The 18,383-nt window shown below is 39.6% G+C and overlaps 1 protein-coding gene across 23 annotated transcripts in view; it reads right to left on the reverse strand.

Moving 5' to 3' along the window:
• Positions 1 to 18,383, reverse strand: part of ANK2 (ankyrin 2) — a 638,506-nt gene that overhangs the window by 20,430 nt on the left and 599,693 nt on the right. For 13 of the 23 annotated variants that reach the window (XM_075066180.1, XM_075066189.1, XM_075066191.1 and 10 more), the window contains 5 exons: positions 15,942 to 15,974; positions 13,683 to 13,704; positions 3,186 to 3,260; positions 1,088 to 1,219; positions 301 to 447 (listed from right to left, as the gene is read on the reverse strand). In XM_075066180.1, the coding sequence (XP_074922281.1) occupies positions 301 to 447; positions 1,088 to 1,219; positions 3,186 to 3,260; positions 13,683 to 13,704; positions 15,942 to 15,974 (409 nt within the window). Of the gene's footprint in view, positions 1 to 300; positions 448 to 1,087; positions 1,220 to 3,185; positions 3,261 to 4,698; positions 10,516 to 13,682; positions 13,705 to 15,941; positions 15,975 to 18,383 lie in introns of all 23 variants that reach the window. The other 10 variants (XM_075066172.1, XM_075066174.1, XM_075066175.1 and 7 more) reach the window with 2 other exon arrangements.

Here is an 18,383-nt window from a genome sequence, read left to right on the forward strand (position 1 = left end):
ACCCTCTCCAGGAACTAACATTCTGGACTTTGTAAGCAACCTACAAAGCACCCTCCGACACTCTTTAGCCCTTGCTAGAGAAAACCTAAAGGATACTCAGGAAGAGCAAAAGGCCTGGTATGATAAACATACCAGAGAGTGTTCCTTCAAGGTAGGACACTACTACACAAGTACAATGGAAGAGTTAGGTGAGTCTCCTAACTACCCATTTGAGAATGGAACCTGGTGAGCAGATGAGATCACTTTGTCAGTGTGTAACTTGCTGGAAAAGGTGAAGCGTTAATATCAGGAAACATCTACCTTCACTATGATCCAGTCCTATTGTTTGTTCAATTTCTGCATAGGTACGAGCGCCATGGCCCTGCACAGAGTCCATGTGGCTGGTCTCCATTAGATGAACAATATCCATTCGGTTGATTTTTGTTAGACACTGGGTAAGACTTGTATCTGTGATGTTAGAAAGACACCATTTAGTTGAGCTCAGAGGTCTGTCTCACATATACTCCTGGGCCACCAATGTCCCAAATCACAGAAATACGTAAGATATTCAAACAGCATTATCACACATACAATGCAGATACCTCATATGTGAAAAGAACCCAGCGATAGAATGAAAAAAATTGTATTAATGTTATTATAGAAAACCTGATATGTTGGAAAGGTTGCATGCATGAATTATTCTAACATTATCAGTTAGAAAGCTTCCTCAGCTAATGCACATTTTTCTGCTTGGCTGGGTAATGTAGGATTTTAGGCTTAGATGATCAGAGATATTTACGGGCCTATCTCCCATTGGAATCAATGGCAGGTGCATAAATACCTTTGCAAATCTAGGCCTAAGGTACTTACGAAGTGGATAACTCATTTCTGCCTTTTGTGAGATTTTATGCTTTTACCTTCCAAATGCACTGCGATAAATAACTTACTTTAACACAAAAATCTTGTGCTATGAAAGTACATTCTTTGGTCAGTAGCCTTCGTACTTTTCTAAGCTTTATCTATATTCCCTTTGTGTGACTGTGGGTGAGCACATGTCTAGCCCTGCTTGTCTGGGAATGTACAGTTCGTGCAATAACTGAAAATTTACCTGTAGCATGTTTCCCATCTCTTTCAAGCCAGTATTTCAGAAGTGCATGGCTCTGGTCCTGCAGTGAATTTGGATTTTCAATTCGGATCTGGTGAATTTGCTCTTCTGTGAAATCCAGTTCTCTTGCTAATTCTGTGAACAAGAGGCCATTTTTTGTAAAGCCTTTCACATTTGTTGTTAGCTTGGGCCCCTTTTGGGACTGGCAGATGCAGCCAAAGAGATTACTTTCCCTGACACCAAACTTCTCTCCATTTTATGTGCCATACCTACAGACATTAGGGTGAGACATTTTTATTTAGAGATCACCAAATCCTCCAGAATCAATCATTCCCAATTTCCATTTAGTATATGAAGCTTTTTGACTCTAGTTAAAGAACTGGTTAATTTTAAATGATGACACATTTTGCAGGCACTGAGTCCAGGGCTGGATTAAGGCATAAATGCTAGAGGCCTCTATGGACATGTGATGGTCAGAATCTTAGCATTCCGATTAAAAAAAGACTAACATTTCTAGGATTTATGGTTTGGGAGAAAAGTTTGAACATGTGAACTGAGAGTAATCAGTGTAGCCAGGTCTGCTTGTGTTGGCAGATAGCCTCAAATTATAATTCTGAGAGAGGGAACTACACCCAGAATTAGCGGGAGGCTCCTGCCGAGACCTCTTCAACATAAGAGTGTGTGTATCAGAAGAGAGCATGGGTTTGGGCCAACTCATCCAAGCTTATATAACTCAGCAGCTGGGGTAAATACTGGGAAACCCCTGCTGCCATTCCTGGCAGGAAAATTGGGACCCACGTCACTGCCCCTGTCTCTCTGGGAGAGAAGCGGGGATCCCCTGCCACAGCCACTCTGAATGGCAGGGCCATAGCGGGTTCCATGAAGTGATGTACCAAAGGCCTCAGATTACGTAATCTGGCCCTGAGTAAATCCATGCCCTTTTGGAATTTTGAAACAAAATGTAACCAGCTACAATACATATGAAAAACAAATTTCGCACATGCATTCTAGCTACAAATTAGACTTAGATCTGTGAGTCATGCAGGACTTTTCCTAAAAACAATTTCCTTGTACCCTCAAAGTAAAATAGGGAAGAAGAACCACCTTTGCCACTATCTGTGTGTGTACCTCCAGGTTTCAGGCAGGCATTCTGCTCTGCTGCCATCATTAGATTATTCTAACCGCTCAGGATTCAGGTTTGTCACTGCTGTGTATGGCCAAAACAAAGTTTGTGATGAAAAAAGACCAAATTAAAGGCAAGATGGTGAGCTGCCCTTACAATACCATGCTGGGATACGAAGTGACTCTCTTCCTCTCTGTGCAGCAGGAGGGCAACGAATGTGCAGAATACGGGGTCTGGTCTACACTATAAAGTTGCAAACTCCTACACTCAGATTTGTCTGTGGCCAATGTAAGATCCCTATTACGACAATGCAGTAAATGGCACTGAGCCATGATCAGGACAGAGAACTATGCACAGCTCATTCTCTTCAAATTTCTCTTGTTGTCAGCTGATTTCCAGCAACAGAATTACTAATTTCACTCAGTTCCAATTTGGCTTTTCCACCAATGATGTATCTATCTCACCCTGGTGTGGGTTTCTGCAGATCAAATCACTGTTGCAAATATGGCCCCTTTCATCTCCCCAAACTCTGTCATCAGTTCTCAAAAAAAAAAAAAAAAGGGCCTGCTCTCATTTATGGAAGACTTACTCAGCTGCCTGTGGTTGCTCTACAGCCCAGAATTGCAAGTGAACAGGCTGCTCTGGCCACACACCCACCTGCCCTGATATGGCCTCTAACCAGGGTCCTGGGGGGATGCAAGGAGGAGTGATATTGCTTTATGTACATTAGTTCTGTGCCATTCTTATGCTGGCCAGAGAGTGAGGTGCCATAGAGTCTAGAATCTGGCCCATACTCTTCCTTTTCTTTACTGAAAGGTCAAAATTTCATCAATATCCTGAGAAGACTCTAGTTTCTATAAGCTATTGGAGAACTGTCTTTCATTAATAAAGACGACATTTGGCAGAAGCATAGAAATGGAAGAAAAGCCCAATTCTGAATAAACATACTTCATCTGAAAGAGATTACATGCAGTTTACCTGTCCAGCTGAATCCAAGATGATCAGCAATGTGTGCCAGTCTTTCCTCTGTTCTTCCTTGATCATCCTGTTGATCTAAATAAGGTCAAACAGAACAGCCACAAGTTGTCTAAGAACAAGTCAAGGAGAAGCTACAAAACTGATGTATCTCAAGAAAGGAAAGCATTCTTCTTCTAACTGCTCTGGAGCTCCATAAACTGTGGCTAAGTGTTTAAAAATGGATACCTAATATTAGGCTTTTACAGCCCTATTTAGGTGCCAAAAATGGCCTGATTTTCAAATTGGAGCTTTTAGCTGGACAGCATTTTTGAAAATCAGACAACTCATGTAGATGCAAAAATAGGATGTAAATGTCTACTGTACCCATTTCGGCCAAAAAAGTTATTCTTAGGTTTCTACTTAACAATAAACCCCCTTATATTTAGAACAAAAGAGAAGAGGGCCAACTGTTACTGGGACAAAAACTGTGTTTTTTCCATGCTCTCTTTAGTCAAAAGAGAAGAGAAGTCAAAAATGTACTGCAATTTTTTTCATTTTGATCTATTATTATTATTTTAAAGAAAACGTTATTCAATCACAAGGAATTTCAAATTACAATTTGTATTTGGTATTTAGCAATATATTTTATTGGATTATTTCATTAAAGATTATGACAACTGAATTCAAAGAATAACCCAGGATATCTACAAAGAAAGCCTGGGAAAGACAAGATTCCACTTGTCAGTGTTTATATATTTCAGTGATAAAAGCATAAGGACGAATCCCCACATCCAATTTGAGACCAGCAGAGTTGAAGTTTTGGTTTTCCCATGGATTTCATGAAATTACTATCTTAATAGTTAGTTACAGGAATACAGATGTATGTATGTGTTTATAAGTTTTGGCTATTGGGAGGCTACTCAATGATATTATAAAAAAGTTAACATTTATTGGGGGGGAAAAAACACCACCAATCACTATGCACTATATTAAGTTCCTGGTGAAATGTGGAGCATTCTTGAGAAACTGGCTGTCAAAAAACAAAGTTTAATGATTTTTAAAATGTGAAACAGTATTGAGGCCTCAAACTGCAAAAGAAAAAAAAATGCACCTATCCCAGTTTCAACAACACTGCATGTTTATTTGCCAAAATATTTTATCACTAGTAAAAATATGAGGTCAATCAAGGATCAAGGAAAACCAAAAGTCAAAACTAGCATGGCCTGAAGAATCAGTTCAGTAAAAAGCAAAATAATATCACATTTTTACCAAAGGATTTTCTGCTTATTGTGTTAACACTTTCCATAAGCATTCGCAGTGTGCAATCTTGAGATTGTTTCCCAGAAAAGAAAATATAGACACAATACAATAACAAACACAGCTTACACAAACGCACTAACAATCACAGAAAGCTCAAAGAAAATGATTCACAAACCACACACACTCATGCGCGTACACACACACACACACACACAAAAGAATTATAAAATTCATGACATGCGTAACACTAGGAATCCCAGTGGCTGGCAAATACCTTCAGCATGGTCATGGGCATTTTCATCAGGAATACGCTCAATCTGAGTCTCAATGGACTCGTCCCAAATGGGCCTGGTGTCAAAGATGTCTTCAGGAAATGAATGCTGAGTCTCAGTGGATGGCACATTTTCAATAACAGAAACTTCTAGGGCACTACTACTTTCATCATCTGAAATTAATTCTTGTTCTCTTTCTGACTGGGTAAGTCTATCCACTAACTTGGAAGCTTCATCACTAATCTCTTCAAAGAACTCTATGGAGTTTTTGTAAAGGTCAAAAAAGGAGTCCTTATGTTCTTTTGTAGGACTAACAGTACTGTGGGAAGCTGTGGTGCTTCTGCTTTTAACTGGCAGTCTTGATGAAAATATCTTTGATCTTGCTGTTGTCACAGCATCTGATTCTAGCTCAAGCTTCATCTCATCCAACCTCTCTCTGGTCTCTGCTTCAACCTCAGCATAACTCCTAGCTTTTATTGAATGCCTAGTCTTTAGACTCATAGGAATACTTGCATCAGATTCAGATTTGCTTCGATTGTCTTGTTTCATAGACAGTTTGCATGTCATGTCAAGAGCTTTGGTTGACTGTGGCTTCTGGACAGATGTTTCTGTATATGCACACTGTTGCTCAGCTCTTTGGAAAGCTGCTTTGACAGGAATTTTAGACTTTGGTTTTGTTTGGTCATCCTTTATTTCATCTTGCAAGCTGTCCAGAAAGCCATCTGAGGGCAGCATCTCATATTCTGATTGTTGCAATGACTGCAGTGCAGCAGGAGTTGTTCTGACAGGAATTTTGGATTTGCTTTCAGAAGAAGGCACACTGCTCTCAAGAACAGCAGTAGGGATTTCAATCACGGATCTCTGTTCCTCTGGTGAAGAGTCTGGAGACTCATCATCCTGTTCAGAATACACAGACCGAGTGACTGTGGAAAACTCTAACTGTACATCTATCACAGACTGCTCTGGAGAGATAGGGCAAGGCACCTGACTGCTGTCAAATGCATCATCAGTTTCCACCTTGGAGAAGGGATCTACTTCAGAAGCTTCAGAGGCAGCAGTCTCTTTCTTTGGTGATTTTGAAGAAACTGAAATACCCATTTTAATGGGAATTCTAGATTTAAGTTCAGCTTTTGTAGTGCCCACACTGACACCTGTGCTAGTCATTTCCTCTGATTTATCAGGAGGCTCAGATACTGGTGATGCTATTGTAAGTGCATCTTTTCCCTGTATATCAGTTTCATCTGATTCTGAAGGTGCAAATGGAGCTGGTGATCTCTCTAGTTTAAGAGATTCCATCTCTGCGGCCTCTTTTATTTCTTCAGATAAAGAAACTTCTTCTTGAGACTGCTGCCCCACTTGGAAAAAGTGAAAGCTTTCATCTGCATAGTTCCTTTTGGTCATGTCAATGGCTCCACTTCGAGTCATTTCAAACAACTTTCCTTCCTGGAAGAGAAAAGGGTTTTGTTCACTAGTTGGTGTCCCTTCTTCTGTGGGTGTCCTGGCTGGTGTGGTATCAGGCGTTGTACCCTGTGACCGCCTGTCCACCATTAAACCAAAAATCTTTTGCTCCTCCTCTTTCACCCGAGCCTCAAAAGCTTCATCGTCTTCACGTATTTCACTCCACCTGTCAGAATCCACATCTGTTTTGGTGATGACCACTTGGCTGATCAGTTTTTCAGCTTCATTTTTTATATACTGAAGGGCAGTTTGATCTAATGCTGTGGGGTCTGCTGTTGAAGGCACCGAAGTTGATATTTTCTGTTTTGACTCTATTTCCATAGACATCTCTTCTGAAGTTTGATCTTCACCTGAAGGAGCATGTATGCTAAGGGAATCTGCCACTAATGTTTCCTCAATCGTTGTTTCTACTGCAACAGAATGAGCATCTCTGGATGATGCACTTGTCATGTGCCTTGTATCAGTTTCTATCCCACTTTCACAGATAGTGAAAAAATGTTCAGAAGGGACATTTTCATATGGGCTTGTTATACGTGGAGCACCACTTTCATCAGTATCTGCTGGATAGCCTTCAAATTCATCCTTTTTAGTGATAAGGGATGAATATTCTGTGGAAGGATCCTCACTATGAGAAACACTTTGGCATGTCTCAAACTCTTTGTCCGATTTTGTCAAACTACTTCCCAAAGTAGAGCGTGCAGGGGAAACATCTTCAGCCAATGCATCATCTTGTGATGCAGAACTATGAAAAGTATCATGTCCAAAGGGACCATATACTTTCCCAGACGCATCCCCTGAAGCACTGAGGTCTTCATGTTTTAACTTTCCTGCTGCATCAGTCTGTTTCTGAGAAGCATGGTGTTGCTGTAGTGCTGGAAACGGCTGATGAACCCAAACTTCTTTTTGAGCATCGTCACCAACTGCATGATAGAAACCATCATCAAGTTGGATCACTGGGCCATTAGGGCTAATTGTTTCACTTTCATCTGTACTGTAACAACACTTTGATTCATCAGTTTCTGCTATGATACCAGCATCAGAGTGAAAAATGTTTGATTCTTCAGCAGAAGCTTTATAGCTATCACCAAACTCAGACGGTTCCTCTTTGTCTCCCTTTGTTGGCTTATCTGATTCTGATTTATACTCCATCCTGAAAACATGTTGTTTGGGGTCAATAGGTTGAAATCCTGCTTCTTCAGGGCTGGAACTGGAGTCTACAACAGATAGACGTGGTGAAGGAGGTTGCACTCGAATTACAGGCTCCATTAAGAGGCCTGAGTCAGCTTCTTTTTTCAACTGAGTCAATTCTGGCTCACTTTCAGAAGAGGAAGAACTTTTTCTAGTGTCCGCAGAAGACATCACTACTGTAGGTATATGTTTTTCTTCAGTGGGTGTTGGCTCTGGTACTTCATTTTCACATGTAACACCTGAATCAGGAATTGAAGATTCCTCTTGCTTTTTATCCTTTATGTACTCTCTTTTCTGTTTTGCTTCTTGTTCCAATTCATCAAACATTTTGATTTTGGTCACCATTTTAAACATCTCCTCTTCCGGAGTGAGCCTCTTCTTTGGTTCACTTTCGGAATCATCCTCTGGTTCTTCACTGACTTCAGGGATTGTGGCTGACTTAGATATATTTGACAGTGCCTGCAAGTCTGCAGTTTTGGGTGTAATTTCATAGCTAATTTCTTCCGAGCTTGGAGTGTCAGGTGAAAGAGGACTTTTCCCAGAACTCTCCATGAGGGATGTTTGTTCTAAACTGTCATCTTCAGCACTTCCATCAGGGTCACGGAGAATTCTGGAACGCATAGATGCCAGCTCTGGGAACATTTCTGCTCTGGTAGGGAAAAACTGAAGGGGAACCTGTCCTGTAAGAATGTCAGCCTTTGTTTTTTGTTCTATAGGGCTGCTTTCAAGTGAATCACGGCATGGCGACTCTTTCATAGGGCTAGGCTCCAGGGAATCGGGTGTTTTGTGTGATGAGTTATCTTCCAGCACTGGGCTTGCTTCCAATGAGTCTTTATGACTTATAGCCAGGGATTCATCTGCCACTGGACTAACGCTTTCACTGTGATGACTAGGAAGGGAAAGTTCCAACCCTTGGGGACTTCTAACAACAACATGATGTTCACCTGTCATATCTTTCTCTAGACAGCTGTCATACATTTCAGAAGATTTAGTTACATGTGTGTGTTCAGTGATTTTGGATTCTTTTGCACTGCTAACATCTTTCATAATGGAAGCTGAGCTACTATCTGTAAGTTTGCCTGCCCCTTTCTCAGGGGCTGAAGGTACCTGTTCTGATAAATGATCAGAAGGAGATTTGATAGCTTCAGTATCTGCAGTTAGCTGTTCTGCAGCAATATCTCTTTCACCTTTCATTGGCGAGAGTTCCTTTGGCGAACATGTCTCCACTACTCTATGCACCGTAGTGGATTCTTTTGTTTCTCCAATTTCCTCATCAGTTTTCTTTGGTGAGAAAGACAGACTTTCAGGGCTTGTTTCTGGAGTCTCTGCCAGACCCTCATGCTTATAACTTTCCTCGGAGCTGATCTGAGGGGTTCCCTCAAGTAGGCTACCAGGAGAATCTGCTACACCTTCATGTTTAAGGCTTTCTGAGCTACCATCAAAAGCACCACTTTGTAAGGAGAGAGCAGGTAGGAAGCCATCTTTCACATACTCTGATGGGGAGGTAACACTGAAAGGACTGGTCAGTACTTGCTCTAAGTGAAGTTCTCCCTCCTCAGTGATTGAAAGATGTCGGAACTGCTGGTACTTGTCATTATTCTCAAGCTCTTCTTTAATGACATCAGAAAAGTCAGTTGAGGTTTTTCTGTCCGGGCTGATCTGGAAATCAGTGTCTCCTTGGTCATCTTCAGCTGTACTTTCCTTCACAATTGCTGCCTCCTTGGAACTTTCTTCATCAAATACTGGAGAGAAAGGTTCAGTTCTTTTATAGCTCTGTTCTTTTACCTGGTCTCTATCTACAGGTTCTTCTTTAGGGTAATCAAAAGAAGCTTTTGATCCTTTTTTTGATGGGGAATCTTTATCTATCTTAAGGACTCTGGTTTGTTTGGCTGGCGGGCTACCTTTTTTGTTTGTTCTCCTAGGTGGTGGTACCTCTTCTATTTCACGTTCTAAATAAACTGCTTCTCTCTGAGTTGGTTCTTTGTCAGAGAGCTGCTGCTTTTGTTTGATAGCTTTGTGCTCAAACAGTCCAGATTTATTCTTGGATGGATCTTGTCCTGACTGGAAGGCTTTCATCAGTTCCCGGACTGACATAGTCTCTTCAAGTCTTTCTGTTTTAGCTGAGGGTGAAACAGGTGGCTGTGCTTTGTGCACTATTTTTTTAGCTTGCACTGGCCTTGTAACAGGCCTCTCAGTAGTGATTTCTTTTGGTTGGATTCTGACAGGCAGTTTTGAACGTACTTTCTGTTCATCTTCCACTCGCTTCTGAAGAGCTTTTACTTTGTCTTTTATGGAGCCAATAGGTGTTTCTTCTATTACAGGGGATACAGCGCTAACATTAGGAACAGCTGCAGGTGTTAAACCTGGCTCATCATCTAATGACTCCTCAGAACTGAACTTTGTTAGTCCTGACGGTTCTTCACTGCTTTGTGTCTCTCCCTCTCCTTCCTTTTGCCTTTGTTTATCTTTCAATTTCCTCCTAATTGGTTTTTTAATTTCCAGGGCTGGTTTGTGTTGTTCCTGTGTACCTTGAGTTTCAGCTGTTGGAGAGCCCTGTCCTCCTTTTTCAGAACCCCTGCTTATAACTACAGCTTCAAATCTCTCTCCTACTAAATCTTCTTGGAATATTTGTGGCTGTACCTCATGAAGAGAAAAATAGGTTTTTAAATCCTCGGTAAGATAGTCTACCATTCCTGTCATGTCTTTCTTTCTTATCTCTGTTGTTCCTTCTCCTATCCTAAGTTCTATACAAGCAGGTTCAATGGCTTCTAAAGGAGCATTTTGTCTGGCCTCTTCAATTTCTTCATCACTGACAATAACCCATTCCTCTTCCACTAACTCTCGTCCAGAATGGGACCTCGACAGTATATGGTCTTCTCTTGCGTAGGTTCCATGTCTGAGAATTTCATTTACTTTCTCTAAGTCCTCTTTCACTCTTTCCACAATTTCAAAAGGCTCTCCTGGCTCTTCTTCAGTGGCTTTCCCAAGATCTTTCACCTTAATGGAACCTGACTGATCAGAAGGTTCAGTTGTCAAGATGGCAGTCATTTTGATCAAATCTTGTTTCATCTCAGAAACTTCAGACAGCAAGTCTGGACTGGCTAGTACTGGGACTTCATTAACCAGGTGGCTTTTCAGGATAGATGTTTCTGTAGATTCTGTCTCGTCATCATCTTTGATGTGAATGAAAAACATTGAAAGTAAAATGGAAATCAAAAATAGAGATTGAAAAATGTAATCAGGACTGAAAATGATAGTCTTTGGTTGCATTGGTAGGAAGGTCAACAAAATGGGCTGGGCATGGTGGATCCACAAGATCTGAGGATACAAGAGCAAAGCAAAGCTAACAGGAAAAAAAACTGAAAAGGAAAATGGGCAGGAAATAACTTGCTTAATTTTCCCACTATTGCACATCCACACATACAACACTACCAAAGCTTAACAAACCAAATTATCAGGACAACATAAAAATTACAACAATAACAAAAATTAAAAATAAAAAACAATGCAGGAACACAGTGAAATTACACAGATAGACATCTCAAGATTGTTTGGATGTTATAGATCAATGTTCAAATTAAAAAAAAACAGAAAAAAGCAAAAAAAAAAAGAAAAAAGGCAAGCAAACAAAGAAAAAACCCATTAAAATTGGTTGAAAGTCGATTTCCTCTAAGTGAAAGCCAGTGGTAGCAAACTGTCAGAATAATATTTGGGTAGAAGTATGCATTTGTTTTTCTTAATGAAAAATAAAAAATCTGTATTTATGTGTATTTAATTCTACGATAATCTAAAGTCTGATCAAATATATAGAGATCTGAATCAGCTGCAAACCGGCATTTCATCTAAGGGGATCTCACACCTAAACAATGAAACAAACATTCTTCTGCTTCAAGAGGTATGGTCCTTTCCTTGGAACATCCTCATTGACAAATAACATATAGATAGAGGATACAAAAAGAGAAGGAAAAAAAAAAGAAGAGAAAATAAAAATAACCGTGAATCAACTTAAATGCAAATTTAAAGGTTCAAAAAATGTAATGTATGGCAACCAAAAATCAGACATTCACACTGGACACACATACAGTTTATGCAAGCCAAGTTATTTCCATGCAAAGCAAAGGTGTTGGGTATGTAGCCTTACTTAAAAGCAGTAGGCGGAGAATGGTTATAAATTAAAATAATATATGAAAATAAAACACAACATACTGTGGTGAAGTATTAGCTATTCTCCACAACCAATATACAAAGTATAGGATTGTAGGCAGCTCAGGATATGGCATAGTTGCTTGTGGAGAATATTTTGTGACAGGGCCCAGTTCAAACAAGGATTATTAAGAAATCTGCATCTGATAGAATAAAATAGTACAGGATTAATGTCAGTTATGTCCAGAGCATCACTGTTATTTATGTGTAATGTAATGAATGTTTCTTGTTTTTAAAAAAAATTACAATATACTAAGAGCAATATTTTTCGATATCATAAGGTATTAATTGAAGATGGAGTAAACTATCTGAAAGATTCTGTGCAATCAAATATCGGCATTTGTTTAAAAAAATATTCACTCTGTTGCAATACTTTTTTTGTATTTCATGAATTCCGAGTATTCCTCCACTGGGGAAGCAGGCACAGTAAAACTGGATGTTTATGTTTCACAGACTAACAGGTCATCTCTGTGTTGTTTTATAGTATTAGCAAATGCCCATTATGGTAAACGAGAAGGCTAATAAAGCAATTAAGGTTTGATGAAAAATAAAGGAAAGCTTGTGAAATCTCCAGCACTGCTTGGAGACATTTGAGACAAATTCAACATCTTGCACGCCTCATAATATTTGACAAATTATCAGTTCATGGGAAATATTGCATTAAGCCCCCAACTGTCCAATGTGAATAGGTAGTGTGGAGCAGCCATAATTCTCATGGATTTCCACATAGTGGGTACTGATAAAGATTTGGAGGTCTAGTTAGCTGCTTCTGACTGGTATGGAATTTTACTGGGATTTTAAGCATTCAGGCTCTTTGAAAAGCCTATGTGTTCTAATGAAAATCACTTAGTTTCCGCAACGAAAGAAGAGGATTGCCACAGGGATGGGTTTTTTCTTGTTTTTTTTTTTTGAAATCCTTTAAGTTAGGATTTCCAAATGCTTCATTTCTTTCTAGTAATCTTTTAATCCAGTAAATAAAAACTAAATTTGCAGTGCACTGTGTCTGCATGGAACCCCACATGGGCACAGGAGTCTGATCTGGCAGCATCAGGGCCTCAACTATGAACCTCAAAAGAGAAATGATTTGTTTGGCATTGTGCAAATAATCACCATTAAATCCTGTAAAATTCACACACTAGAAAGGAGTTTATTGCACAATGGACACTGTGTGCTAAATAAATAAATTTAAAAAAAAAGAGGAAATGGGAAAGATTAATATCTCAGGAATTTGGTGCTAAAAATAACTAGTTCTAATTTGGTGTATAGTGCCACATGGATGACTAGCAAAACTTCCAAAGACAACAGCTAGAAATGAACTTTTTCCTCTCTATTAAATTATATTCAGTTTTAAAGATGGTCACAACCCTGAAACAAGTCAAGTGTCATTTTTTCCCCAAAATGCAGTTAGTAAGAAAAATTGCTGCATATGAAAGCTCTCAGCTCTCATCACAGGATTGTTCAAATTGAGCAGATAAATTTGTCAGGGTTTCCATCTTCATTAAAGGGAGACATTTAGTAGAACACTTGTTTGGTATAGGTTAGGACCAAGCCAGTCTATTCTCATTAGTCTACCATTAATCCCTATCACTCCAACTAATAACTGTCAGGCTTCACTACATAATAGGGGTATTCATATTGCCAATCATATTTCACCACAGTAATGGGGATTACACAGCCTGATTACTTTGGACAGTATCACTTTTACACATGCCTGTGTTTCTTGTAATCAACTTAATGATGTATATTGGGGAGTTTAGTGATACTTTTATTAAAAAGTGATACTGTCACTTCTCTGATAAAAATGACGTGACAATACTATGCCAATGAATATACAAAAACATAAAAATGAAGGGATGGGTATTTATACAAGCATAACAGCAATAGCAGGATTTCTAGGGACGTTGAAGGAAAGTGGATGCTTAGATGAATTGTCTTAATATGGTATTACTTATAAATGTATAAGTTAAAAAATGGATTTAATTGAATAGCTGCATTCCTATTATATTGCTTACTATTACATTTTTAAACTATAATAATTATTAGTAATGTCAATGAGAGCTTGCGGTCTCTTTCATGCTTTTCTTTATTCTTAACCAGCTTTCATACAAACAGTTGTTACAATTTTTTTAAATCTTACTTTTTTCTGAGGTCATGTCAACCTGAAAGAGAACACAGACAAAGTGAAATGGTTACAATATCACACTGGTGTGTGTATATATATATGAGTACAGTATATATAAGGACATACAGGGGCAAATTTTTAAAGTTGGCCTTTGGCTTTATCTTCACAGTTTTGTCTGTGGAATTCTGCCAGCATTGTTATTTGTGCACAAATAAAAGAATCTCACATGTAAATGGAATTTACACATCCAAAACGGTGTGAGGAAAAATTAGAGGCTACACTCTGAACATTTAACCCTGAGAGTCAACTCTGTTGGTAGAATGAATGGAAGGAATGGAATTGGGTAATGCTAAAAACATACTGCATATAACACTGGGGCCCACAGTTTGTCTTCGGTAAGTGTGAAGAATTCCCATTTCAGCCAATAAGAGTTCTGTATGTGGATAAATGCAAGATGTTGCCCCAAAATATTATCTTTATCTGCTATCTCTTGCTTTCCAAGGGAGTGATCAGAACAGAAATACTTTATTACAAATTGTGATACAGACCTGCCTTATGATCACTGGTAGGTCACATTACTATTGGTAAACCTTAGGTGAACAACTATAGATTAATATAAGCAACTATTTAAATGTGAATGTCCTTGTGTAATTACTGCACTGCTAGTGGAAATCCCATCAATGTACAGAGGGAAGTACAGACTCTCTAAAATTGGTCTAATTTTTGGACAATTAATCTCACAATATTTCCCCAAGTGGTGTTCTATGTCCATATCAATTAATTTTAGTAACAGAAAATCAATGAAAACTATTACTTTAATTCTACATTGGGATATTGGCCCAAGCAGGTCATTTTAAAAAACTGAAACAATTAGCCTCATAGTTCAGTGTCTAACATTGTTGGGAAGGGAGTTGTAACTCCTACGTGTATCAGCAATTGACAGAAGCAGGATATCAGATTAGATAGCTAAATTGAGACAGATTTTCAAAAATGACTTACACCCACAATTGGGCCAGATTTCCAAAAGAGCTCAGTCACATTTTAACCTCTTTAAAAATATAGCTGTACTTTCACTTGTCACCTGCCAAGTGCTGAGGACTTCTGAAAATATGGCCAAATTATTTAAATGGGAGAGGAATATCTGGTCTAAGGTGCATTCCATTATAATCATTCCAATCCCTAATATTTAGTTTTTTTAATGGTAACCTGAATAATTGTGTTATCTAAAATTTTGCAATAGTGGTTTCCAAACTCTGTTCTGTGATTCGTGGAGAATATGTCAATAGTCCATAGGGTGTGGGTGGGTCGTATGATTCTAGCTCTCTCCCTGTTTCCAGCTGGTAACCGTCAATACAAGCCAACTAAAAATACATACTTTCCTAGTGTTACTTCCCCATGTAAGGATCAGGGCCTGAGAAATATCTATAATTGCCAGAAGGATATAATGTGATTGCAAATATAAGAGGAGCTAACCCATCAGAAGATCTCTTTTTTGGGATGAAAAGTTTGAGAACCCCTTAAATAATATTTTGGGTTAATAAATTTATGCTCGACTTTAGTAACCAATTCAGAAATACATGGACTTTGTCATAAAAGATCCAGATTCTCAAGTGGGTTACAGCCCTTGAGGTCCTGTAGAGTTGCCTGGTAGCAATTCTAAACTGTATGAGAATCAAGGAGCTGTAACTAGCACCTAGACTCCATCCTCTATCTTCTGCACTGCACTTCTCTGGGACAAGAGAAAATCAGGCCACAAGTTTTCGAGACATAGATGCTGGAACTAGAAGTGCTGGGAGGCGCAGCAGCAGCACCCCCTAGCTTGAAGTGATTTCCATCATATGCAAGGTTTACAGTTTGATTCAATGGCTCTCAGCACCCCCACTATACAAATTGTTCCAGCACCACTGCTTTGAGACTACAAACACTTATTGAAATCTTTGCCATACAAAAAAAAAAAAAAAAGGTCCTTTGTAGTTATTGTTGGACAAAATACCATTTTTCCCTAGGTAAAAAAACTAAACAATTTGCACGCTTATACCCATCCATTTTGCAAGCAACCATGAATTTCATTGAGTTTCCTAAGGATTAACCTATAAGGAATGGTGCTCCTAACTGAGCCATATTAGATCATCTCACTAGCACTAGGTCAGTGGACAATATAATATGTCCAAAAGGACAAAACATTCAGTCTTCCAAGACATATGCTAGTTCTCACTTGTTAGTAGAAATAAGCAACAGCAGAGCCATGATGAAGTGACATTATAGTAACATTACCTCTTCTTCCTGCTCTTGGTCTGATTCCGATTCCTTTCAGCCCCAAAATGCCATGCAACAAGAGAGGAAAAAAGAGAGGAGGAAAAATACAGAATATTGAGAAGAAAAGGATAGGAAAAGTATTGTTTCTGACAAAATTCAACAGGCAAGAGTAGGTAAAAAGCATAGTTTTTGCAAGTCAGTTGTCACAAGTCAAAAATGGCAGAGAGTCAGTTTAAATATAAAAGGTGGCAACATCAAGCAAATTACAAACAGAAAAGCTGCTTGTGGGGTCTTAGGCTTCTAGTGTGTCCTAAATCCTGTTATGAAATGTACGTATACATCACAGAACTCCTACATACAGTGTTTATTAAGGGAGCATGGGTAAATATTTTAAAATACTTAGTATGAATTAATAGAGAAACCCTTTCAAAACTAAAGTGTTATGAGATGTGTTAAGGCATATAATAGAGACATACAGCATATACATAAAAATATGGTGCTCCAGTTGACTACAACAAGGCACCTTCTACAGCAGGCTACAACACATCTCACAATAATGTAATGTATTTCTTCTAATCATGTTTAATCTTCAAGGGTGAAATTCACCCCTGGGCAGAGGGCTGACCATCTGGTAAGAAAGAATGAACCACACAAGACAGACGCTAGTCTGACTTAATGCGCTACTGGAAGGCACTCAGGTACTATGGTTATTAGAGAGGTACAAGGAGGATAGAATAGAATTGTGCTGGCCTTCTGAACAGTTGAATTCCTCTTAGTGCCTGGTCCAGCTCTCACTGAGATGAATGAGAAGACTCATGGACTTCAGTGGGACCTCAGTTGGGCTCAAATATACTATTTATAATATCAGCAAATACAGACTTTCAATAACTTTTTCCTATTTGCCTTTGCTATTAGCTGCTTTCCTTCACCAGGTATATCAATATGCCCTTTGAGGAGGTTCTGGTTAGAGAGCAGTTGCAAAGTGTGATATTTTTAAGCATACTGCAGCAGATTTTTGACAGCTTTGAACAGATGGCAAAAAATGTTACTGCTGTATTAGAATCCTATTTAGGAAATAGCTTTGATGCTGTTAAAACTACTGTAATTTCTAGAGTGTATTATAACTATTGCAACTTCACTTCTGTCCAACAACATGAACGAACAATGAAATAGTTCGGTCAATGACATGGAAATGCCATTGCAAGATACCTTGATTTTCAAGTCTCTTATGGCCAGGTAATAAAATAATAAAACTATATTTGGAACTTTTTGGCACTTTATATATGAGGAATGTACAGTAACTCCTCACTTAAAGTCATCCTGGTTAACGTTGTTTTGTTGTTACATTGCTGATCAATTAGAGAACATGCTCGTTTCAAGTTGCGCAATGCTCCCTTATAACATTGTTTAGCAGCTGCCTATTTTGCCCACTGGTTGCAGAAAGAGCAGCCCACTGGAGTTTGCTGGTGGGGGCTTGGAACCAGGGTGGACTGCCAGCCCCCCTATTAGCTCCCCAGTCGCCTAAGTTCCCCATTCAGGAGCCACCCAGCAGGCTATCAATTGCCTGTAATTGAGCTGTCCTTCCCCCCACTGCCATATGCTGCTCCTAACCTCTGCCTTGGAGCTGCTCCCAGGAACCTTCTGCTTGCTGTGCAGAGAGAGGGGGGGAACTGGGGGACTAATATCAGGGTGTTCCCTTCCTGCCTGCTCCTGACCCCGCTTACCCCATCTCCACAGAGCAGGGGCGGGACACGACAGGGCTCAGGACAGACAGAGCTTGCTAGCAGCGACTGCTGTCTCAATTTGCTGATCTACTTAAAAAGGCAATGTACTTAAGAGTGCAGTCAGCTACTTAAAGGGGCAATGCACATCTCTCTCTCACACACAGAGTGTGTCTCTCTGTCTGCCATGCTGTCTCACCTCCCTCCATTTGTGCAACCTTGTAGAGTGTGAGGCTACATTAACAACGTGTTACCCCTTGAGGGCTCAGCCTAGTGCTTGTTCATCATTTAGCAGTAAGGCATTCCCTGGGAAATATCCCACCCTCTTCCACCTTCTGACTTCACCATCTCAACCAAGCTTCACAATCATCATTGCTGTGTACAGTACCAAATTGTTCAAAACTTATACTGTGTGTATGCGTGTGTGTGTGTGTGTGTGTGTGTGCGCGCGCGCGACTGGATAGCGTAGTGGTTAAGAGCGCCGCCTTTTGATACGGGAGACCGCCCTTTGATACGAGAGACCGGGGTTCAAATCCCGGTTGGTACCCAACTTTTCAGTAGGGGTCCTTGGGCAAAAGACCCCTAACGCTTCACCTGCCTACCTCAAATATGAGAGTGACACGAACTAGGAGAGTCATGCCGGCTCGGACGTCGCTCGGATTAACAAGGTCCGCGCCAGATGTTGAGGAACCAGGACAATCTGACGATAAGTGGGCTACTGGAACAAACCATTCATGGA

Source organism: Chelonoidis abingdonii, chromosome 5 (assembly GCF_003597395.2).
Source record: "Chelonoidis abingdonii isolate Lonesome George chromosome 5, CheloAbing_2.0, whole genome shotgun sequence".
Lineage (NCBI taxonomy): Eukaryota > Metazoa > Chordata > Testudines > Testudinidae > Chelonoidis > Chelonoidis abingdonii.